The 26,635-nt window shown below is 41.6% G+C and overlaps 1 protein-coding gene across 1 annotated transcript in view; it reads right to left on the bottom strand.

The window, feature by feature from the left end:
• The window catches only part of SSH3 (slingshot protein phosphatase 3), a 158,696-nt gene that overhangs the window by 48,946 nt on the left and 83,115 nt on the right, over positions 1-26,635 (bottom strand). Inside the window, exon 10 of the mRNA XM_073686147.1 lies at positions 24,320-24,366. Within this exon, the coding sequence (XP_073542248.1) occupies positions 24,320-24,366 (47 nt within the window). The remainder of the gene's footprint in view (positions 1-24,319; positions 24,367-26,635) is intronic.

The following is a 26,635-nucleotide window of genomic DNA, read 5'->3' as shown; positions in this document are numbered from 1 at the left end:
GGATAGTAGGTCTCTTAGGCCGGACATTAGTGCAGTTTTTAATCTCTGGGAGGTTAGACGAGTTATCCTCACTTTTCTTGGAGGATATGAGGAGAATTCGATCTTCACCCCATCTTGAATTACCTTCAAGACCCATTGACTGGAGCAGATCTTTTGCCATTGGGGAAGGTATTTCATGATTCGTCCCCCCACTGATCTGGCGTCACCGCTTCTGTTGTCGCTGTCCTTTTGGGAAAAAAATATTCCTATCTTTCCCTCCTTGGGGTAGCTCCACCGACCAGACTTCCCTTTCCCCTTGTACTGGGGATTCTGCTCCCACGGGGGGCGAAAGGGGGTCTTCTTGTAGTGTCAGGGTTCTGGCAAGGACTTCTTTTTATCAGCCGCCTTCTCAGGAGGTCATCAAGGGCCTGGCCAAACATATATTCTCCCCTAAAGGGAATGGAACAGAGTTTAATTTTGGAGGCCACATCACCGTTCCACGATTTCAGCCATAGTGCTCGCCTTGTGGAGTTCGATAGGACTGCTGCTCTGGCGGTTACTCTCACAGATTCCGCTGAAGCATCTGCCAGAAAGTCAGTGGCCTTCTGCAGCAAGGGTAGGGAAGCTTGTATCTCTTCTCTGGATGTGCCCATAGCCAGATGCTCTTCAAGTTGCATGAGCCATCTCGACATGGATCGTGCAACACACGTGGAGACTACATTAGTGTTCAGAAGGGCTGCTGATGTCTCCCAGGATTTCCTGAGAAGGCTGTCCATCTTGCGATCCATAGGATCCTTCAGTTGCGACGAATCCTCGAATTATAATATTGTTTTTTTAGCGACTCTTGCCGCTTGAATATCGACCAACATTTTGAGGTTTCTTCATCTACCGGAAACCTGTCTTTCAATTCTGCTGGTGTATTCAGTCGTCTTTCAGGATTTTCCCATTCGTCCAGGATTAAGTCCTGAATGTTTTTATGTATAGGGAACACCATCTATTTCTTTGAACGGAGACCACTGAACATCTCTTCCTGGACTGATCTAGTGGGCTTCTCTTCTTCCACCTCCATCATTCGTCTTACAGCTGTGAGGAGGTCTTCCATAAATTCCGCTGAGAAATAATATTTCTTATTTTCCGGACCTTCCTCTGCTGGGATGAGTTCACCTTCCTCTATGAGGTCTTCTGGAAGGGATATTTCGTCCTGGGTGTTTGAGTCTATTCTTTCTTCCAGGGAAATCTTCCTCTTCTTAGCCTTTGGAGGCGAGTCAGAAGTGGACCGGGAAAAGGAGGCCAATGAAGATTGAACTTCCTGACGGACTATACCCTTGATTTCATCTATGAGGGATGGCTGCTCTTCCCCAATAATCTTCTCCGTACATTTCTGGCATAAATATTTTTTGTTTGAAGAAGATAGTATTTTTGCGCATATACCACACTTCCGGCTAGACTTATTTCCTGGTGCAGGATCCTTGTCCCCCTAAAAAAGAGGGAGAAGAGTAAAGTATCAATTCTAACCTGCACCTAGGTAAGGACCCCCAGTGCCAGACTTACTGGGGCTGGAATCGCGCTGGGCTCCGCAGACATGGAGAAGATAGATTACTGACCATCCAGTGTATAAATATACAAAACGGATTAGGTCCTACCTTAGAGGTCTTCTGTCCAGGGCTCTTATATAGGCGACTGGACACAGCGCTTTCCCTCATTCCCTGGGGAGGGGGGTGGGAAGTCTCCTCCCCCTTGGTCCAATTGGTGAAGAAGGAACACCTGCGATCACCTGAGGCTTTTTTTTTCACTTTCAGAGGCCTCCATTGTCCTAAACGGACTGGAAATAACCTAAGGGACCCTGTTTCGGCGTTCCCCGTCACTTTCCGTCCGTTTTTAGGTAACTGCCTTCCAGGGTGGAACGCAGACCGGAAGTGATGTTATCCAGCGGTCCGCATCACTTCCTGGATCGGGCGTGCGTCTCTCCCACTATGGAGAACGCCGGAGACCGCCTGAGACGGGGGAGGAGCTGGGTTGGAGAGCTTGAGGAGGCCTCCAGCCCGACACCCACCGGACCTTACCCGCAGGCACGGACTCGGTGGGGATGGGGGTCCCGAGTCCCAGAGGAGACGGGAGCAGCATAAGGGGAGGAGGATAACACAGCTCGGTCCCAGCTGCCTGGCTTAAAAGGTATGCTCGGTCTCTGCCGCCGGCACAGGGCACCCTGGATGACCTCTTCATCCCAATAAGGGCCAGGAAAAACACTGGAGGGAGGATGAGGGAGGGGCTATTTGACCTCTTTGTGTTTCCTGTCCCTATTAGGGTGGGGTGACATCCTCCTTTGGTGCTGTCGTGGGGGGGTATGGGAGAAAACACATTAAAAACGCTTGTTAAGTTGTCTGCAATGTTTCCCAATGATAATCCACATGTGCTGTGCAATTTCCGCCTCGGATTATCACTGCGGAGAAATCCACAGCACAACCATTTCTTGTGCGTAATCGCAGCGAAATCGCCACCATTGACTTGCATTGAACCGCATAACATCTGTATGTATACATAGCAGTGTCATTCTTCTCACAACAAACAAGCCCTCATATGACAGAAAAATGAAAAAAGTTATGTCTCTCAGAAGAAGAAGAGGGGAAAGAAAGTGAAGAAAAACGGCTTGGCCATTGAGGAGTTGATTCAATGAAACACCTGTGGGGTCAAAATACTTACTACAACCCTAGGTATACTCTTTGAAGGGTGTAGTTTTCAAAATGGGATCCTTTTGGGGTGCTTCTTATGTCTTGGCACATCAAGACCTCTACAAACCCACACTGGTGCCTGGAAAACGTCCTAATAAAAAGGAGACACCAAAATTCATTAGGTGCTCCGTCATTTCTGAGTCAACTTGTATCCTACAACCAAATACGAGATATTTATAAAAAAAAAAATAAAAAAAATGCAGAATCACTATAATAAATATTGACTTGCATTTCTCTATTAGTGTTACAGAAAAATAAGGATTAAGATAGAATATACGAAAAATAAATTCTTGGCTTTGCAAAGTTTCAAAATTGCTAAGTTTTCAAAATTTTCTTCATACTTAAATTAAAAACATAAAAACAGAAATGTAGTATTAATATAAAATACAGTGTGTCATGAGATAAAGTAAAAATCACTTGATTAGTAGAAGCATTGCAAAGTTATTGCCTCATAAAATAACATGGAGCTTTGTCATCAATTCCAAAAAATAGCTGCAAAAAGTTAAAAGTAGTTTGGACTGAAATATTCAAGTTTAATAAATAATTTTCAAAAATAGATGAAACTGGCTACTTTATGTAATCCACCTTGTCAGTGTTTAACTTTTGCTAAATTCATAACTACTCATGATTTTGTGAACATATGTAGAAATAAGTATCCTATAAAAAAAATGTTTACCTTTTATCCAATCACACCAAATATACTTACATATAGACCATTTATTTGTGGCTTCAGCAGTACTCCTGCTGGAGACCAGTTCTACAATACTAAATATACCCTGTTCTGATCATGACCCAACGGTTATCACATTGGATCAACTGACGACGTGAGAACAAAAGTGAACCTTCGTCTTGTCACATTTGCTGAAAAATCGCTGCGTTGGTCAAAACAAAGATTCTATGCTCAGTGGCAAACCAAGCATCTTACTAGCGCAAAGATCATCTCCTACAACTTTAGTCCCAGCTCCCTCTGCCTCAGGCTAGCAGATGGTTCACTAACTCAAAATCATAACCTTATCTTTAATGAATTTCAGCAGTTCTACAGATTATATATAGTAAGGCCGGCCATATACATTAGATGGCTGCTGGCCAAACGAGCTCGGATGGGAAGGAGCGATATTTGAAATTTGGAGCACATCTTTGGCTGGAATAGATTGCGGACATCATGTCACATTTGACAAGCCCCAGATGTATGAAAACAATAGAAACACCCACAAGTGAACCAATTTTGCAAACTACACCCCTCAAACAGTTCAAAGAGGAGTGAAAGAGCATACTGGACCCAAAGGTGGTTCACAGAATTTTATAACTTTGGGATGTGAAAATGAAAAAACTTTTTTTCCCACAGAAATGTTACTGTAGCCTGACTTGGACGACTCCCCAAACGTGGGTAGAAACTACTGTTTCGGAACACAGCAGGACTCGGAAGGGAAGGAGAGCCATTTCAATCCTAGAGTGTAATTTTGGCTGGAATAAATGCCAAAACAGCAGAAACCCAACACAATTGATGTCATTTTGGAAACTACACTCCGCATCTAAGGTCACAAAGGTGAGCATCTAGGTCACAAAGGTGCTTCAAAAGACTTTAACATTGGGACATGAAAATGAAAATTAATAATTTTCTACAAAAATATGGCTTTAGCCCCAAAATTTTTAATTTTCCCAAGAGTAGGAGAAAATGAACCACACAATTTGTTGTACATTTGCTCCTGAGTGTGTAAATACCCTATATGTGGTCAGAAACTATGGTTTGGGTACACAGCAATGCATGGAAGTGAAGGAGTGCTACTTAAATTTTAGATTGCCATTTTGGCTGGAATAGATTGCGGACACCATGTTACATTTTAAGAGACCCTGACATGCCAAAACAGCAGAAACCCCTGCAAGGTGACTCCATTTTGAAAACTATACCTCTTGTGAAATTCATCTAGGGATGTACTGAACATTTTTAACCCTAAGGCAATTCATAGAATTGGGCTGAGTAAATGTAAAATTATCATTTATTCCACTAAATTGTTGCTTTGGCCCCAAGTTTTTAATTCTCAAAAGGGCCAATAGGAAAAAACGAACGGTACAATTTGTTATGCAATTTTTTCTGAGAACTTCAATACCGCATATGTGGTCAAAAACTACTTTAAAAGCACAGTGCAAAGCTCAGAAGAGAAGGAGCGCCAGATGGGAGTTCAGATGTTGCTGGAATAGTTTGAAGTTGCCACACTTCCAGGTGTCACAGAATTTTATACTACTGGGTGGTGAATGAAACCTACAATAGATCCATTCACTATAATGAGGAAGGCCGAGTTACTCTGGACTCCATCTGGTAGACCACACTTTTATACACACTTAAAGAGACAGATACAGGTGGATCATAGGCCAGACAGAGTTCACAGTGTCTCCATCTACCCCCTTTATAAAGAATCTTCCACTAGGGGTTCCATCTTAATCAACTATTTTCAGAGATTTACACGTAAACCACGATATAAGGGCTCAGTGTAGAGCGCGGAATAAATGTGAGCAAAGGCTTACTGCGATGTTTGGGATGTAGAATAAATAAAATCAAACAGCAGGTCAAGAATTGTTTTTATTTATTTTTTAGGCAGTTCCTCGTGCATATACAGTGGTATGTAAAAGTTTAGGCACTCCTGGTGAAAATTACTGTTAGGCTATGTGCCCACGATGCAGAAATGCTCCTGATTTTTTCCTGAGTGTTTCTGCATCGCCCTGGCAGAAAAAAAGCATGCGGATTGTACATGCGTTTTGCTGCCAGGGACAAGCGTATGTCCCACTTTTTTCACATGCGATTTCGCATGCGGGTTGCCAAATGCTTTTCCAAGCGATTTTAGCATCACTTGGAAAAGTGCTTGACATCTTGGTCACACTATATAAATCCATGTAACCGGCATGGATTTATATAGTGTGACTAAGTTAATAGTAAAAGAATTGTAAAAAACAAACATTATACTCACCTTCTGATGGCCCCCGGTCTCCTTGTCCACTGCGTCTGGTGTGTTGGGCGTCTCGCGGTTGTCTAAAAGGACCTTCCATGACGTCATTTAGTCATGTGACAGGTCACGCGACAGCCGACGTCAGCGGTCGCGTGACCCGTCACATGACTAAATGACTTCATGACGTAATTTTAGACCATTGCGAGCCGCTGGGGAGCCAGGACGCATCGCTAAGGAGACCGGGGGCGATCAGAAGGTAAGTATAATGTTTATTTTTTATTTTAAAATTCTTTTTTTTTTTTTTTTTTTCTTTTCTTTTTTTTACAGGTACTATGGTAGCCGGGTCTGGATGAGAGTCTCCTCTTCTCAAGAACCGGGTATCATCCGCACATTGAATCGCTTAATATTCGCATGTGCACATGTAGTCATGCGGATATTAAGTTATTCAATGCAAGTCAATGGCGTCAAAAACGCCGCGCTTATGCAAAATAATTGGTAGTGATGTGGATTTTACCGCAATGATAATCACCAGCGGAAATTTCCGCAGCATGTGCACAGCACATGCGAATTATCATTGGGAAACATTGCAGACCTTCTACCAAGTGTTTTTAAGCATTTCTGCGGCGGAATTGCCGCTGCGGAAACGCTTAAAAACGCATAGTGGGCACCTACTGACCAGTTACCTGCATTAAAGACAGCTGTCTTACATAGTCACCTGTATAAAAGACCCCTGTCCACAGACTCAATTAATCATAGAATCATAGAATGGTAGAGTTGGAAGGGACCTCCTGGGTCATCTGGTCCAACCCCCTGCTCAAAGCAGGATTCACTAAATTATCTCAGACAGATGTCTGTCCAGCCTCTGTTTGAAGACGTCCATTGAAGGAGAACTCACCACCTCTCGTGGCCGCCTGTTCCACTCATTGATCACCCTGTCAAAAAGTTTTTTCTAATATCTAATCGGTGTCTCCTCCCATTCAGTTTCATCCCATTGCTTCTTGTCTTTCCTTGTGCAAATGAGAATAAAGATAATCCTTCTACAATGTGACATCCCTTGAGATATTTGTAGACAGCTATTAAGTCTCCTCTCAGTCTTCTTTTTTGTAAGCTAAACATTCCCAAATCCTGTAACCGTTCCTCATAGGACATGGTTTGCAGACCGGTCACCATTCTGGTCGCTCTTCTCTGAACTTGCTCCAGTTTGTCAATGTCTTTTTTAAAATGTGGTGCCCAAAATTGGACACAGTATTCCAGATGAGGTCTGACCAAAGAGGAGTAAAGTGCGATAATGAGTTCACGTGATCTAGACTGTATGCTTCTTTTAATACATCCCAGAATTGTATTTGCCTTTTTTGCTGCTGCATCACACTGTTGACTCATGTTCAGTCTATGATCTATTAGTATATCTAAGTCTTTTTCACATGTGCTGTTGCTTAGCTCTATTCCTCCCATTCTGTATATGCTTTTTTCATTTTTATTGCCCAGATGTAGCACTTTGCATTTTTTCCTGTTAAAAACCATTCTGTTAGTTGCTACCCACTGCTCCAGTTTATTTAGGTCTTTTTGAAGCCTCTCTCTCTCTTCTCTAGTGTTAGCTATCCCTCCTAGCTTTGTGTCATCAGCAAATTTAATCAGTTTACCCTCAATTCCTTCATATAAATCATTGATAAAGATGTTGAACAATACAGGTCCCAGGACAGAGCCCTGTGGTACCCCACTTGAGACATTCATCCAACTGGATGTGAAGCCATTTACGACCACCCTTTGAGTCCGATCACTAAGCCAGTTATGAATCCACCTAACAGTTGCCTTGTCCATTCCATACTTGGTCATTTTTTCAATAAGGATGGTGTGAGATACTTTGTCAAATGCTTTGCTGAAGTCAAGATATACTATATCTACAGCATTTCCCTGATCCACCCAGTCAGTGATTCTGTCATAGAAGGAAATTAAGTTAGTCTGACATGACTTGTTAGTTACAAACCCATGCTGACTCTGGTTAATCACTTCATTCTTATCCAGGTACTTACATACATGTGGTTTAATAATTTGTTCAAAGATCTTTCCTGGTATAGGAGTCAGACTCACCGGCCTATAGTTCCCTGGGTCCACCTTCTTCCCCTTCTTGAAGATAGGAACAACATTTGCTCTTCTCCAGTCTTCCGGGACTTCTCCTGTTCTCCAGGAATTTTCAAAGATTATGGAGAGTGGTTCTAAAATTTCTTCTACGATCTCCTTCAGTACTCTGGGGTGTAATTTATCTGGACCTGGAGACTTGAACTCATTGATGTTAGCTAAATATTCCCTCACAGTCTTTCTGTTTACAGATAACCTGGATTCTTCTATTCCTTTAATAAGACAGTGAAGATCAGTTGATGTTGCATTTTCCTTCTGAGAGAAAACTGATGCAAAATAGGAATTAAAAAGTTCAGCCTTCTCAACATCCATTCTTACCATTTCACCATTTTCATCCTGTAAAAATCCTATAGCATCTTTGACTTTTCTTTTACTTTTGACATACCCCCCAAATCCTTTTTATTGCTTTTGACATCACTTGCAAGCCTTAATTCATTTTCAGCTTTAGCTAACCTGATACGTGCCCTGCAGGTTCTGCAGACTGCATTATAATCTTCTTTAGATATGCCTCCCTCTTTCTATTTGATAAACATTTCTTTCTTTCTTTTTAGCATGTGTTTAAGTTCTGTGTTCATCGATCCTGGTTTCCTTAAATGCTTCCCATTCTTCCTGCTTTTTGGGATTGTTAACGATTGTGCTTTGAGAACCTCATTTTTAAAAATTTTCCATCCTTCCTGGACATTTTTGTCCTTAAGGACATCCAGCCATTGGATCCCTCCTATTCTGTTTCTGATTTGCTTAAAATCTGCCTTTCTGAAATCTAACCTTGAAGTTTGAGTCTTCACATCTCTTCCTCCTCTAGTTATCCAAAATTCTATAATAGCATGATCGCTGCCTCCTAGGGTCCCAGCCACTTTTACTCAACCATTTCCTCCTTGTTTATAAGAATTAGATCCAAAGTAGCAGATCCCCTTGTTTTCTCCCCTACCTTTTGGAAGATAAAGTTGTCAGCAAGAGAGGATAAGAATTTGCTTGATCTGTTAGTTTTACTTGAGAGAGATTCCTAACAAATGTCTGGATAGTTGAAATCTCCCATGACCACTACGTCATATTTTTTGGAGAACTTGGTCATTTGATACATAAAGAGTTCATCCATATCTTCGGTTTGCCCAGGTGGCCTGTAGTAAATGCCTACAATGGTGTCCTTTCCGTTGTTCTCTCCTTGTATTCTTACCCAGTTTCCACAGAACTCCCAGTCTCTGAAGCTTCAATCTCAGTGCAGATATACGCTTTTCTAACATACAAAGTGACACCTCCTCCTCGTTTATCAAGTCTGTTTCTTGAAAATAAGTTGTATCCTTTTAGCCTTGTATTCCAATCATGTGTATCGTCCCACCAAGTTTCAGTGATTCCAATGACATATTTCTTTTCCTGCGTTAGTAGTTCCAATTCTCCTTGTTTGTTGCCCATCCTTTGTGCATTTGTATAAAAACATTTTAGTTTGTGATTGGTTTCTCTTCCTCCCATATTTTTATTATTTAGATTTTTTGTCTTTGTTCTTTCTTTCCACTTCCAATAGCAGAGATCTCAATATTATTTGTCAGTTGTATAGCTTTTTCTGGCCTTTTGCTTCCCTTCCCACATTGTTCTAGTTTAAAGCTCTCCTGATGAGTGTAGCAAGGTAACTTCCAAATACTTGTTTTCCAGTCTTGGTAAGGTGCACCCCATCTCTAGCAAGTAGTCCATCATATAGGTAATTCATTCCGTGATCCAGAAATCCAAATCCTTGTTGACGGCACCATCGACGTAGCCAGTTGTTCACCTGCAGAATCTTATTCCACCTTATTGTTCCATGGCCATCCACTGGGAGGATGGATGAGAAGACCACCTGCGCTCCCAATTCTTTCACTTTCTTGCCTAAGTTTTCAAAGTCACTGCAGATGGTTTCCAGGTCCTTTCTTGCGGTGTCATTTGTGCCCACGTGTATTAGCAGGAATGGGTAGTGATCTGTAGGTCTGAAGAGTCTTGATATCCTGTCAGACATCTTTAATTTTTGCTCCTGGAAGACAGCACATTTCTCTTGAGGTTATGTCTGGTCTGCAGATAGTGGCCTCTGTTCCTCTCAACAGGGAATTCCCCATGACCACCACTGTCTGTTTTTTCTTCACAACATTTTTCTTTCTCCATCCAGGAGGATTCTGAGGGCTTACAAGGTTATTCATTGTGGGTAAAGTAATATCATGCTGTATTTCTTCGTGGTTCTCCTGCGTGAAAGCCTGGTACTGGTTCCTGAGCAATATGCGTGCTGACTGCCTCTCGATCCTCCTGCTTCTCTGGGTCACATGCTTCCATTCCTCTGTTTCGTCAGGTGCAGTTCGAATTTCTTCTCTTTCTGTATCATGAACAGATAATTCTGCTCTGTCTAAGAACTCTTCACCTTCCTTAATGATTTTCAAGGTAGTTAACCTCTCTTCTAGATTTCGCAACTTTTCCTCCAACAGTGACACAAGCTTGCATTTCTGGCATGTGAAGTTTGGCTTTTCCACTGGCAAGTCTGTGAACATGTAGCAGGATATGCAGCTCACCAAATGGCTCCTGGACTCTTCCATGTTCTTATTGTTAATGTGTTATGAAAACAGTGAAAAACGCTCCAAAATTCACCCTGACGTGCGTTTCGGTGCGTCCTTCATCAGCACCGAAACGCGCGTCGGGGTGAGCGCCACACTAGGAGTAGGACCATTGAGCCCAGAGCTATTGCAACACGTGCATGTATTATATACCAGGTACGAATGATTCGAATCTAACATTGTGGTGGACATGTAATATAATCTACCAATTACCATTGATGCTATTTGGGAATTAACTTATTTGGATATAAATATCCTTTGATATATATATCCACACATATACAGTACAGACCAAAAGTTTGGACACACCTTCTCATTTAAAGATTTTTCTGTATTTTCATGACTATGAAAATTGTACATTCACACTGAAGGCATCAAAACTATGAATTAACACATGTGGAATTATATACTTAACAAAAAAGTGTGAAACAACTGAAAATATGTCTTATATTCTAGGTTCTTCAAAGTAGCCACCTTTTGCTTTGATGACTGCTTTGCACACTCTTGGCATTCTCTTGATGAGCTTCAAGTGGTAGTCACCGGAAATGGTCTTCCAACAATCTTGAAGGAGTTCCCAGAGATGCTTAGCACTTGTTGGCCCTTTTGCCTTCACTCTGCGGTCCAGCTCACCCCAAACCATCTCGATTGTGTTCAGGTCTGGTGACTGTGGAGGCTAGGTCATCTGGCGTACCCTTTTACTATGTTACCTAGGATATACTATTGGTATTCACCAACACAGTTGGAGTTAATGCTCTCTAGCCCTGGTGCCTCTGTAATTCAATATTTATATTATATGCTCCCATTATAATATGGTATTAATATATATGTATGTGTGTGCGCTCTTTTTTCTTTGCTGTCATGTACCCAAATTGTCATAATAAAGGTCTTTTTTAATACATTTGACCCCTTGTTGGATATATTCATGCATTGGTTGTTGTTTGGTTTCCGATTGGTCTACCAATTTTGTTAGCAGATATACATTTTTTTTACCATGTGGATTAATTGGACCATTAAGAATATATATAACTATAAATGTATATTATCTGCTTGTCCTTTGCACCGTTTCCCTCTACAACATGGGCAAGACCAAAGCGCTTTCTAAGGATGTCAGGGACAAGATCATACACCTGCACAAAGCTGGAATGGGCTACAAAACCATAAGCAAGACGCTGGGTGAGAAGGATACAACTGTTGGTGCAATAGTAAGAAAATGGAAGAAATACAAAATGACTGTCAATCGATATCGATCTGAGGCACCATGCAAAATCTCACCTTGTGGGGTATCCTTGATCATGAGGAAGGTGAGAGATCAACCTAAAACTACACGGGGGGGAACTAGTTAATGATCTGAAGGAAGCCGGGACCACAGTGTCACACATGGTCTAGCGCTGTGCATCTGCAGTCTATTCTGAATGCCGCTGTAACTTAAACTGTGAAATTCCCTCTTGTACTGCATGGGTTAATGCCAGTTCTATTGCGGTGTCCTGGTGGATGTGAGTTTCTGTGTGATTCTACTCCCCTTAGCCTTTACGTAGCCTCTCCTTCCACCAGGTGGTGCTGCTGATAGTTTCACTCTATACCTGGAAGCAGTACTGTGTTGTCCTGTTCGTTTCTGCTGCTGAAGTCATTTAATTTCAGATTGCTGTACCTTTGTTCTGTGGAGGGAGGTGAGGGGGATTAGCGCAGGGCTTGTGGAGGAGTTAGGGCTTAGGTTGGTTAGGTTGGAGACCTGAACCTTCTCACCTTCAGAGATACTTTCGGGGTCAGGGCTATTCAGGGTTCCCAGTCTAGGGACAGACTAAGGGCACAGGACTACTTCACCGCATCAATGGGAGAATGGATAGAGCCATGTACAGTAAAATCCTGAGTGACAACCTCCTTCCCTCCGCCAGGACATTAAAAATGGGTGGTGGCTGGGTCTTCAATCAAGACAATAACCCAAAACATACAGCCAAGGCAACAAAAGAGTGGCTAAAAACAAAGCACATTAAGGCCATGGAGTGTCTCCAGACCTTAATCCCATAGAAAACTTATGGAGGGAGTTGAAGCTCCGAGTTGCCAAGCGACAGCTTCAAAATCTTAATGATTTGGAGATGATCTGCAAAGAGGAGTGGACCAAAATTCCTCCTGACATGTGCGCAAACCTCATCATCAACTACAAAAAAAAGTCCGACTGCTTTGCTTGCCAACAAGGGTTTTGCCACCAAGTATTAAGTGTTGTTTGCCAGAGGGATCAAATACTTATTTCTCACTGCAAAATGCAAATAAATTTATCCAATTTATACAATGTGATTTTCTTGATTTTTTGGGGGGGATATTTTATCTCTCACTGTTAAAATTAACCAACCCTTAAAATTATAGATTGTTCATGTCTTTGTCAGAGGACAAACTTACAAAAACAGCAAGGGATCAAATAACGAATTCCTTCACTGCATAATAATATTAAGTTTATATATATAAACTTTTCCATGAAAGCCATATTTGAGCAGGTGTCTGTTCTACTTTTCAAAATGTACCGCAACTCCAGAGTCTGATAAATCTTTCTGAAGGTCTTTTGCAGTCAAGCGTAGGTTTTGATTTGCCTCTTTAGCAATCCTACGAGCAGCTCTCACTGAAATTTCCCTTGGTCTTCCAGACCTTTTCTTGACCTCCACTGTTCCTGTTAACTGCCATTTCTTAATTACATTTCAAACTGAGGAAAGGGAACTTGAAGACGCTTTTCTATCTTCTTATATCCTTCTCCTGCTTTGTGGGCCTCCATCCACAGCTGCTTAGAAGAACTCATGGCTGCTGTTTTTTGGCACAAGGTTAGGAGGAGGCTGGGTTTTTATAAAGCTGAGAAATTTTCATTACCTGGCCTTTTCTAACGATGATAGTGAACAAGCCATAACCCTAACAGGCTAAATATGGTCTGAAACCTTGGTAAAGTTACCTGAGCACAAAACTCCAGGGGTTCCCAAACTTTTGCATAGGCCCATTTTCCTTTTTGTCATTTTTAAAATGTAAATAATGACACACATATATACATATACATACATATATACATATATATATATATATATATATATATATATAATTATTTATACACACACAGGGTGGGCCATTTATATGGATACGCCTAAATTAATTGGGAATGGTTGGTGATATCAACGTCCTGTTTGTGGCACATGAGTATATGGGAGGGGGAAACTTTTCCAGATGGGTGGTGACCATGGCGGCCATTTTGAAGTCGGCCATTTTGGATCCAACTTTATTTTTTTCAATGGGAAGAGGGTCACACATCAAACTTAGAGACTTTCATAAGAAAAACAATGGTGTGCTTGGTTTTAACGTAACTTTATTCTTTCATGAGTTTTTTACAAGTTTATGACCACTTATAACATGTGTTCCAAGCGCTGCCCATTGTGTTGGATTGTCAATGCCACCCTCTTATCTTTGGGGTCATCTGAAGGCAATTGTCTATGCTGTGAAGATACGAGATGTGCAGCATCTGAAACAACGGATACTGGAAGTCTGTGCTAGCATTTCTTCTGCGGTGTTGCTATCAGTGTGTCAAGAGTGGGAGAAGAGGGTTCATTGACAATCCAACACAATGGGCAGCACTTTTTATGTGGTCATAAACATGTAAATAAACTAATGAAAGAATAAAGTTACGTTAAAACCAAGCACACCATTGTTTTTCTTATGAAATTCTCAATAAGTTTGAAGTGTCACATGACCCTCTTCCCATTGAAAAAAATAAAGTTGGATCCAAAATGGCCGCCATGGTCACCACCCATCTGGAAAAGTTTTCCCCCTCCCATATACTAATGTGCCACAAACAGGAAGTTGATATCACCAACCATTCCCATTTAATTTAGGTGTAACCATATAAATGGCCCACCGTGTGTGTGTGTGTGTGTGTGTGTGTGTGTGTGTATATGTATATGTGTATATATATATATATATATATATATATATATATATATATATATATATATATATATATATATATATATATATATATATTATTATTTTTTTGCCTAAAATACAAAGGAAATAAGTCATCATTAACTTTAGGCGTTTTAGAGATCATTTCATCTTCAACTTCCTTAACTGTTCACAATAACAGTAATTTTGACCAGTGGTGGCCAAACTTTTACATGCCACTGTAAGTGATAAGACGGCTTTATTCTTCAGGTCAGTGCGATTATAGCGATATCAGATTCATATCGATGTTTTTATGTTTGGCTACCATCACACACCAAAACCTGTTTGTTTTTTTTAACAATAAAAAGGTTTTGCATCGCCATATTTTGAGAGCTATAATTTTCTATTTTTTTCTGACAGTTTTTTGCAGGATGAGTTAAAGTTTTTATTAGTACCAATTTCGGCACATAACACTTTTTGATTACTTTTCCTCCCAAAAATCAGAATAGAAGGCAAACGTAAACAGCAATTAAGGAATTTTTGTTAAGGTTTACTGTTCACCGTGTGATACAATTGGCAAGACAGCTTTATTGTTCGAATCGGTATGATTACAGCGATACCACATTTATATCTTTTTTATGTTTTGCTGCTTTTACACAAACTATTTTATAGAAAAAATAATTGTTTTGCATTGCTACATTCTGAGAGCTATGACTTTTTTATTTTTCCACTGACGGAGCTGTATGGCGACTTGTTTTTTTGCAGGACAAGATAAGTTTTCAGCTATACCATTTTTATTTACATTTGACTTTTTGATCGCAGTTTAATCTACTTTTTTGCCAGTATGATGAAAAAGCAAAGTTTGTGCCGTGTTTTTTTATTTATTGAAGGCTTTAACTAGTGTGACAGATTTATAGATCAGGTCATTCTGGAGGCGGCAATAGCAAATGTGTACTTTTTTTGTTTATTTTTGTTTTTAAATATATATACTTATTTTCTGGTATAATTTTTTTTCTTCATTTTGTGATTTTTTAAAAATATTTTTACAATTTTTCAAAACTTTTTTACATAGTCCCCCTATGAGATTAACTTTTATTAATTAGTCTGATCACTATTCTAATGCATTGTAATACACAGGTACTGCTATGCATTAGACTTGTCAGAGTTACACTGACAAAACGCCTTTTAGACTGTACCTGACAGACCAAGAGATCATTATTTCCGCTCCTGTTGTCGTGGCAAACATCAGGCCAGCATAATTATGTCGCGGGGGTGCTGATCGGGTAAGAAAGGGAGCCCCCATCCCTCTCCTAATCTTCTAAATGCTGCAATCGCGGCATTCAGAGGGTGAAACAGCCAGTGATGGTGTAGGCACCGGCCTTGGCAGTGACAGCCACAGCTTGGCTATCTATCTCTTAAGCCGATCTCCTGGTGGCGATCATGCGGGCACAGCTTCTGTGCCTGGATAATGGCCATGACTTATCTTTACATCATATGATGTCAAATCACTTCAAAATAGGACTTACCAATATGTCATATGTTGGTAATGAATTAAAGAGGTCATTGCAGGCCAACATGAAAACATTTGCAATTTATTTGCAGATGACAATATCTTATCCCTATCCTCATCTCTAAATTTTCTCCCCAATCTATTCAATATCCTAGTTAAATTTTCCCATACAGTTCAGTGCAAAAGTTTTAGGCAGGTGGTGAAACATTCTGCAGAGTAAGAGCTTTCAAACCTAGAGGTGTTAATAGTTTATTTTTACCAGTTAAAGTGGTTGTCCAGTCCAACAGAAACCGGCGAATTCTCACAGCTCCAAGTGCATGCGCTGGGAGGATTCATAAGTCACACAGAGGGACTGCAGACATCATTTTGGACAGGACAACCCTTTTAACAACATTCAAAGTCAATGAACTATCTTCAAGATAAAGAAGTCCTTAAAGTGATAATATGGCCCCCACAGAGCCCTGATCTCAACATCATTGAGTCAGTATGGGATTAGATGAAGGAGAAAGAAAGATTTGCAAAAGCTTACATCCACAGAAAACCTGTGGTTAGTTCACTAGGTCAATTGGAACACCTTCTCTGCCGGGTTCCTTCAAAAACTGTGTGTAAGTGTACCTAGAAGAACTGATGCCGTTATGAAAATGAAGGGTGGTCACACCAAATATTGATTTGTATTATTTTGATTTCTTTTGTTCATTCACTTTACATTTAGTTAATTGATTAAAAAAAATAGCATTAATAGTTTATTTTTAATTATTTGTACTTTGCACCATTTTTTCCACACCTGCCTAAAATTTTTGCACAGCACTGTAAAAACAGATCTGCAGTTTAACCATGATAATTCTTCTGAAGCGCTTAATCTTGCTCTACCAGATGAGCTTGCTAAAATCTTGACATTCATTTTGATTTTACTTGGCAACCCCATTGCCTAGATTATCATAGGATCAAACTACTTACTGATTTAGATGCACAGTACACAGCAAGCTATCCCCCACTATTGAAATCAACTTGGAAAGATGTGTCTTGTTGGGCCTTCCCTTTTCCTATTGTGGCAGGGGCGGTAATCATGATCAAAATCACTACTTTACAAAGGTATTGTTTAGGTATTATTTATTTAGATACTTGCCAATCCTTGTGTTTGCTGGAGAAGGTTGCGATCGTAATTTATGAAATTCATCTGGGGTAATAAGAAAAGCAGAATCTCTAGCTAAACACTATTTGCTTGTAGGTCACAGGCCTGGGTGTGCCCAATATATCTAAATATTTTTACGAAGTCTAAATTCTAACTACTTAGCTTTTTTTAGTGTGGTAAATTGCCAAGGTGACTGGAGATAGAGAGAAATGCAACCCCACGCTATTCTCCCGATTCACTCATGTGGATGGCTCTGTGTGACAGGCCTCACGTCTTAGCTTCTACATCATCTCAAAATATAGCTCTTGGATCCCACTTATAACTTTGTTTTCCACTCTCCTCCCTCGTACTCCAGAAACCTCTTTATTAGGCAGACAATTATTCACCCCAGGTTTGGTGGAATCTTCTTTAAGGTCCGGTGTGATAGGAGTGTATATTGCATTAGTAACTTCTTATATTGTTTTGGAGGTATGACCTTTTGACTTTAAGGTCATCCTCAAGATGCTTACAGCCAAAATCCTTTGAGATAAACATAAAGGTCATTTGCTTCAAATTTTGAAATGTGGACCTCACCACATGCACCACCTTTGGGAATTTGTTCAAATCAAGCAATCATACAGTATATATCCAACATATCTGTTTCAACAGCAGAGGTCAGAGCTGGGCTCGGATTGCTGCTGTTAACCATTTAATCACTGCAGTCAACCTCTGATTGCAGCATTTAAATGAAGCGGTTGCAGGTTTAAGTGCCAGCCGAGGGCCTGCTGAAGTCTTCTATTGCTGACATCTTGTTGAGCTCCTGTGAAGCTTTTCACTATATACTGCACATTTACATAGTTAATGCAGTTGAAAAAAGAAATGTCCATCAAGTTCAACTGAGGAATGGGAAATGACAAAGGGAATAGGCACATGTACAAACACATTGCTTGTCCCAGTCCACCCCCAAAAAGCTAATCTTTCCCTCCAGATCACACTTGTCAATCCACTGGAGCAAACAGAAAAGGACTGTAGTATTGCAGTATACAGTATAAGGCATCAGATGATAAAAATAAAATAAGATAAAAAATGTATTTAAAAAAACCTCTCTCCCAGGAGCCACCAGCTTTCAGTCATGCAGGCGCAGCTAGTGTCACCTCTAACAGCATGGAGAGTGTACAGTGTCCATTTGGCTTTGAGGAGGTATTTGTGAAAGTCACAATGAGTTTCAGACAGGTTTGCTCTGAAAATCCCATAACCAAATAGAACGCCTAGATTTCTTCAATTGAGTTTATAGCTCAATAGTAAGTGCACTGGCTTCTAGACATAGAGTTTTGGATTCAAGTCCCATCAGCGAACAGTGACTTTTTTTTAATCGCTATTATTACAGTTGTAAAAGTCCCTTGTCAAAGTCCCATGTCAAAGTGCCATGTCAAAGTCCCTTGTCAAAGTCCCTTGTCAAATCAGTTCTCAGACAGGGTATTTAGCCTCAAACTGACATCATTCTGATGTTTGATTTTGATATCTGATCATGTCTTAAAATGGACACTGTAAGAGTGGCGGCTGCAAGCAGTGCATAAGTGCAGAGCCGGCTGTCAGTCATTGACAAGGTGTGCACACAGCTGACACTTTCCATGCTGTGAGTGGTGACTGTAATTGCTCCAGGCAAGCCTGCATGACTGAAAGCCGGCGACTCCCTGCAGAAATAAATGTAATTTTTGCAGGGTGCTGAATTTTCAGTACAGCAGCGGGGCACCTTCATAATGCAATTACCAGTGGTGTACATAGAAATCATATTGTAACACACCAACCTCCTGGAATGTGCAGGCTTTTTTTTTTAAATAATGCTATTGTTTTACCCCCTTTCCCTCCTCCTGGCAGCCAGTTTGGCCAGTGACCAAGCCTTATTTTTCAAGCATGATCTGTAACTTTGCGGTAATAACTCTGGAATGCATCTACATATTGATGTGATTCTTAGAATGTTTTTTGTGACACATTGAACTTTATGTTAACAGTAAATTTAGGTTGACATATTTTGCTTTATGAAAATATCTGAAATTTGATGAAAATTTAGATAAATTTGCAATTTTCAGTCTTTAAATGCATAAATCCTTACACCAGATAGTCCTACTACACAAACTAGATAAAAAATTACATTCCCCATGCGTCTAATTTGCGCCAGCATAACTTTTCAAATGTTCTTTTATTTTGTCGGGATGTTACAAGGGTTCACATTTAGCGCCAATTTACAAAACTTAAAAATCCCTTTTTTTATAGACATATTACGTTTTGAAGTGACTTAAGTGACTTAAATCCCCTGAAGTGATAACATTTTAAAAACTGCACCTCTCAAAGTATTCAAAACTGCTGTTAGGAAATGTGTTAATCCCTGTGAAGCACCTGCAATTGGCATGGATTTATATAGTGTGACCAAGTAATAGTTAAAAAAAAGAATAAGAATGGTAAAAAATAAAGATACTTACCTTCCGATGGCCCCCGGTGTTTTCTCCGCTACGTCCGGTCTGTTGTATGGGTCGCGGTGGTGTGAAAGGACCTGCCGTGACGTCATTTAGTCATGTGACAGGTCACGCGACCGCTGACGTCGGCGGTCGCGTGACCTGTCACATGACTAAATGACGTCACGGCAGGTCCTTTCACACCACTGCGACCCATACAACAGACCGGACGCATCGCTGAAGAGACCGGGGGACATCAGAAGGTGAGTATAATCTTTATTTTTTATTTTAAATTCTTTTTTTTACAGGTTCTATTGTACCCAGGTCTGGAGGAGAGTCTCCTCTTCTCCAAACCCGGGTACCATCCGCACATTGAACCGCATAATATCCGTATGTGCAAATATGCTCATACGGATATTATGCAGTTCAATGCAAGTCAATGGCGGCGATTACGCTGCGGGTCCGCAAAATTAATGGACATGCTGCGGATTTTTCTGCAATGATAATCCGCAGCGGAAATTTCTGCAGCATGTGCACAGCACATGCGGATTATCATTGGGGACCATGGGGCACGTATTACCAAGCGTTTTTTAAGCGTTTTCGCTGCGGAAATTCCGCGGCAAAAACGCTTGAAAAACGCATAGTGGGCACGCAGCCTTATGGAGATTGTAGCACAACTCACTAACTATGGAGCTACAGCTGTGGTACAACAGTCATACAGAGAGGTGCTTGCATCTTGTGGACTGCATCTGTCTGCTAGGCTGCAGCTCTATAGTTGGTAGTACCAATGATGATTGGACAGCATCCGTGTATATCAACACAACCCTTTGACACGAAGACTGATAACAGTCAATTCATTCAGGTGTTTCCAGGCAGAATAAAAGAAGTACCAAATAATGCTCAGTTTTAAGAAAGAATTGGTGTAGGTAAAACAAGTATTTACTAAGAGAGACATGTAAGGAGAGGTAACAATTCCTCTGCAATAGTATCCTGCTTATAGTGCAGTAATACTCAGCAGACTCCCTGTGCAGACCTGCTATCTGACCACTATATGGCTCTCTCTCCCGACTACCCCCCATAAACAGGGAAGCTCGGCTCCAGTGTTCTCTAGGAGAAAGCCGCTACCAGGCTTCTCTCCCTATCAAGCAAAAAGGATCATCCATTGAACTTCATTCTCTCAACTTTCTATCTAATGTGTATGGGGGGCATATACGGTGTCCAATAAGTGCTGACCGTGTCAAACTGTTAAGGCACATACCCTTTACTATACGGATTGGTAACACCCTGTGTCAGTTTTCAGGAGGGATACAAGAGAAACAACACTGCAGAGTCCTAAGAAACAATGTTCCATCATTATTAAATGGAAGCTACAAGCATTTACTAAAATACATCAGGATAGCTAGCAGAACCCTTTCAGAGGAAACCTGTCATTCCCCTTATCCAGCAATCAGTCAACAGGGAGTTCATGCAATGTAGTGTTTGAGAACTGACAAGTTTAACTGTGCGAAACACATCCAGTCCAACGTCATGCAGGCTTCCATACCCCCGAGAAGCTGAATGACAGATATATGGGATATGTCGCATGTCAATCAACGGTGGGAGAGCAGAGGACGCACACATGTCATGTAAATCACTGGACTCCTAGCTGCACTAACATGCAAGTTCTCAAAAACACTTCCCATACACTCTTAAGTGATAGGTCTATAAGCAGCTTATGGCTGTGCATTTACAAAAGTATCCCATCACAGCCAAAGTAAAGTGGGAAACAGATTGAGTCCGCTATCTGAGGAACAATGGGAAGAGATGCTAGATCTAATTCCTAAATTATCCTTGTCTGAATCACAAAGACTGTCTTAAATCTTTCTTATTCATACAGTATATAAGACCCCGAGTATTCTATTTAAAATTGGTATAAGAGTGGACAACCTGTGTCCAAGATGCAGGAAAAGCGACGCTCACTTAATGCACATGATGTGGGAGTGTGAAAACATTGGGAACTATTGGTAGGGGGTAGATTACTTACTAAAAATCGGTGTTCGGAATCCATATAAAGTTGGAACCCAAAATCTGCACACGTGGTCTGTTGGAGGAGGGGCTGGATTCGGATTCCCCTATAGCAGTGGTCCCCAACCTTTTTTGCACCAGGGACCGGCTTGAAGCAAGATCATTTTTCCATGGCCCAGCAAGGAGGGGGTGGGGTGGGCGGGGCTTTGGTCATATGGGGGCGGGGTAATGGAGGGATTTGGAGTTTAGTGCATACTTATCATATAGTGTAGACCAGGTCCCCGCCAGGAGCTATGCCAGGAGCCCCACATAATGTGCTGTGCCAGGAGCCGCATCACTGAGGCCCCATCACGCCCTGCAGCAGGACAGGGCAGCTGTCCTGACAGCTGCTGTTCAGCTGCATTTACTTCATCCCAGGGGCGGACACAGACTGTAGTGGGCCCCTGTGCAAGAAATTTTTGGGGGCCCCCCCCCGCCCTTCATAAGGCAACAAAGTTATGTAAACATAACCCCCCCATGTGCATCTCTCACCCCCCCATGTGCAGCTCACCCCCGTGCATCTCTCATCCCCCTCCGTGCATCTCTCATCCCCCTCCGTGCATCTCTCATCCACCCCCCGTGCATCTCTCATCCACCCCCCGTGCATCTCTCATCCACCCCCGTGCATCTCTCATCCCCCCGTGCATCTCTCACCCCCCCCGTGCATCTCTCATCCACCCCCCGTGCATCTCTCATCCACCCCCCGTGCATCTCTCATCCCCCCCGTGCATCTCTCACCCCCCCATGTGCAGCTCACCCCCGTGCATCTCTCATCCCCCTCCGTGCATCTCTCATCCACCCCCCGTGCATCTCTCATCCACCCCCCGTGCATCTCTCATCCACCCCCCGTGCATCTCTCATCCACCCCCCGTGCATCTCTCATCCCCCCCGTGCATCTCTCATCCCCCCCGTGCATCTCTCACCCCCCCGTGCATCTCTCACCCCCCCGTGCATCTCTCATCTCTCCCCTCCCTCCCATGTGCATCTCTCATCTCTCCCCTCCCCCCATGTGCATCTCTCATCTCTCCCCTCCCCCCATGTGGATCTCTCATCTCTCCCCTCCCCCATGTGCATCTCTCATCTCTCCCCTCCCCCCCATGTGGATCTCTCATCTCTCCCCTCCCCCATGTGCATCTCTCATCTCTCCCCTCCCCCCCATGTGGATCTCTCATCTCTCCCCTCCCCCATGTGCATCTCTCATCTCTCCCCTCCCCCCATGTGCATCTCCCATTCCCCCCACTCCTAGTTAATTGTATTTAGAAAAAAATAAAACTTGTTATACTTACCCCCATGCGATCCCTGCAGAATCCTGGCGCTCGTCCAAATCGCTGACACCAGGTTCTCCTGACTTCCGGCCATGTGACGGCGCCGTCACATGACCGGAAGTCAGGGGAATCATGAAGGTGCTGCCGCAGCAGCGCAGCGCTAAGATGTCCCGGACCCGGCGCTTAGCATGCGGCCGGGGGCCCCATGAGGAGAGAGACGCACAAGAGGGGGGCTCCGAGGGGGCTCCTACCGGCCGGGCCCCATACTGGAGTCAGGGCAGTCATGCCCTGATGGCGGCCCTGCTGGAGGCTGGAGGGGCCCCCTCTCCCCGCGGACCGGCTGAAAAACCCCAACGGCCCGGTCCTGGTCCGCGGACCGGCGGTTGGGGACCTCTGCCCTATAGCTATCTCCCGATTGCTATTTTAAGCTAGGAAACTATTAGCACTACACTGGATAGAACAATATCCCCAGCATCCCCCAACGATAGAAGAATTAAAATCTAAACTAAATAATATCTTATTTATGAAAAAGGGAAAGAAACGCCCTCAAAAAAATTTATAAAGATATGGGAACAATGGTTAACTACTCCGAGGATTGCATCAGAAAACCTTCTCAGAAACACTATGATACACCGTCTGTACATCTCCTTGTCATAAACCTGTAAAATCTCCTAACTCATCCTAAGTCCCTAACTCGCATACCCAAGTGTTAGATTTTAGGAAACAAAAGGGTCCTAGATAATTATATGTAAATGCTATAATTCTCTGTATTTAATGCAATATGCAAGCAGTCAGATGGTATTCATTTATATTTCTATTCATGTATGTAAATTATAGTAAGCGAATGATAATACCTATGATGAACGTTAATATGAACAGGTTTTTATTTGGTTCACAATGACTTATGTGTTTTTTTATTTGTGTGTTTGTTTTATTTAGTTTTGATTGTTTCTAAAAACAAAACTTAAAATGTGAAAGTATCTTGATATCTTTCACAATAAAAAATTATCTGATTGAAAAATAAAGTGACAGATCGATGAGGGCAGTATAACCTGACGGACACCCTTTAGGTAAAGTGGTCAACAGACAGATGTCCTGAGAAATGGGAGCACTCCCGGAACCCCTGCTGAGCTAGTAATAGCTGTAGGACACAAGAGAAGGATCATGTATATCTCAGACAGAGCGGTGTTCACACCTGGTGGCAGCATTGTGGCTTTTTTTTCACAATTGCAGCAAAAACACATTGCTTTGCCATGATTTTCCAAAACTTTCCAGCATGTATATACGAACTTACAGCATATCTTAATCTCCCGTGAGCCTTGATGACCAGAACCTACATTGTCTGATCATCAGTGGCACCAGCAGAAATCTCAGGCTCAGTATGCCAACATTTAGTCTACAAGGATAGGGCGCTACAGCAAGGGGCACCGGGCATTTGTGGTAAAATTGCAGAATCACCATAAATTGCGTGTGATAACAATGTATCCTTATCATAACACTGTTAGCATTCTCGTGATTGTGCCGTCTTCCAAAACTTTTTGCTTTTAGTTAGTACTGAGCTTCCTTACAACTGGCAGTAATGCTGCAATTCATTTTGCCTTAATGGCGTACCCATCTTGTTACTCACAATCTAGAGAGAATGCATATGCATTCATTGAATAGGTTAGAAACGTACTTGTTTTTCTGAAGTTCTTCTAAATTTGAAGCATTCCACTCTGAGCCCTAAAACACAATGTAGAAGGTTAAATTAATGAATGGAAGAGAATGACTGCATACATACCCAAGAGCAGCAGCTATACGAAAATATAAAATATAGTACCTATAGAAATTCACAGCAACAATACATCTAATAACTAGATCCAAATTACTACTCTTTGAAACAGCTGACCCCATGTTCTACTATCTGCTCTCACAAAATATGAGAAACTTAGTCAGACTTAACAAAATTTTCATAAATAAATAAATAGTACAAGGAAATATACAAAATGTTGTAGTATATCTTATTACAGAAATACAATACTGCTGATAAAGTTTTAGGCAGCTGTAGAAAAAATGCCGCAAAGTAAGAATGCTTTCAAAAATAGAATATCAACACTTCCAGGACTCCTGGTTTTTCTTTTCTCTGAAGATAGTTGTTAATGACACTGGTTGTATGTTTGGGGTTATTGTCACACTGTAGAATAAATTTGGAGCCAATCATACTTTTCCCTAATGGTATGACAATGTGGATAAGTATCTATCTGTATTTTCTACCATCAATCTTGACAACATCACCAACTGCATTTGCTGAAATGCAGCCCCAAAACTTGCAAAGAACTTCCATCATGCTTTGCTGTTGCCTGCAGACACTCATTATTGTCGCTCTTTGGTGAACAAACTGCCTTCTGTTACAGCCAAATATTTCACATTTTGAGTAAGCAGTACAGAGCACTTGCTGACATTTTTTGCAACCCAGTTCCTACGTTTCCTGCATAGTTGAATCGGTTGGCGTTGTTTCTATGTTGAAGGTATGGCTTTTTGGCTACAATTCTTCCAAGAAGAAGGAGGTGAGTGTAGCTGGGTACCACCAGATTCCACCAGTTCAGAGGTGATGGCACTTCTGAACATCTTCATATATAGAAGGGAAATAAGAATAATTTTGTCTTTCATCTTCTGTACCAAGTTTCCCTGGCCAACCGCGGCGTCTACAGTCCTTAATGTTAACCATTTCTTGATGCTTCTTGAAAAAAGCTTGAACAGCACATCTTGAAATCCCAGTCGGCTTTGAAAATCGCTGCTTGGGCGAGACCTTGCTGGTGCAATATTACTAGCTTGTGTCTTGTTTCTTTAGTCCTACCATATTTTTATGACCTGTGACAGAAAAATGTATTCCACATCCTCATAGCAGAGTCTTCTTCCCCAGTTGTAAGACTCCTATACAGCTGTTTCTCTTTATGACTGTTTCAACCCATATATGAAAATGATGATTATTATCACCTGTTTGGTACAACTGGCTATTCATACACCTGACTATAATCTTATAAAATCCTTGCTTTGTGTAAGTATAGAATTGATGCTGTTCAAAAGGTAAAGGGGTGGTCGCACCAAATATTAATCTAATTAAACTTTCTTTTTTGTTCATTCAATTAGCATATTGTTAATTGATAAAAAAAAAACTAACACTTCTATTTTTTTTAAAGCATTCTTAATTTGCACCATTGTTTCCACACCTGCCTGAACTTTCTGCACAGTACTATATAATTTTTTCTCCACTTATGAGTAACTTCTTCTCCTCCCTCCACCTCCTGAACTGATCACTCATCAATAGATCTAAAATCTGTCATGTTCAAGAGAAGATGGGTGGCCAGGGATGAGGGCTCTGGGGATTATATATTGAGGTCTATTGAGAAGGCAGGGAGCTGAACAGTGCTGCAAATGTTACATCTTACCCTAAGACTGGATTCACAACTATACTGCTCAGTACTGCTTTATAATTTCCTCCTTGCTGCTGCTCCTGAAGGTGTGGTACAGAGAAACAGGAGAGCAGAAATCCCTCATGTCTGTGTACTGTGCATAGGAGACATCATAGCAGCAAGTCTCCACCCACTAGCTCAGAGACGACTGAAAATCAGAGACAGACAGAAAATGATCGATCCTCATGCCAGAGCAGAATGTGGTCTGCAAGTTAGGAAGACTGCAACATGACAATCAGTAGAAATCCAAGCGGGATGATAGACGCTGCAGGGGAGTGACTGCAACCCCAGCCTCCCGATGATGACTCGCTTGAGAATCCTCTCAAACAAAACATCACAGGAAGTGAAGTAAAGAAAAACAAAAAAGGGTATTTTATAATGAAACAAATAAGTACTTTGGGTGTAAAAATATATATTTTTAATGTTCATTTTATGTTTGGGACCACCGCTTTAATTATTTGTATCGTTATTAGTTGCAATTTTATAAGTGCAACATTGTGATCCTAATGTGCGAACAAAGTTTCCAAGTAACCCTCGCC

This window comes from Phyllobates terribilis, unplaced genomic scaffold (assembly GCF_046119375.1).
Source record: "Phyllobates terribilis strain yellow unplaced genomic scaffold, ASM4611937v1 Scaffold_5__5_contigs__length_657084704, whole genome shotgun sequence".
In the NCBI taxonomy this organism is placed as follows: Eukaryota; Metazoa; Chordata; class Amphibia; order Anura; family Dendrobatidae; genus Phyllobates; species Phyllobates terribilis.
Note: the sequence above shows the minus strand (reverse complement) of the source record. Positions and strands in the feature narration are given on the sequence as shown.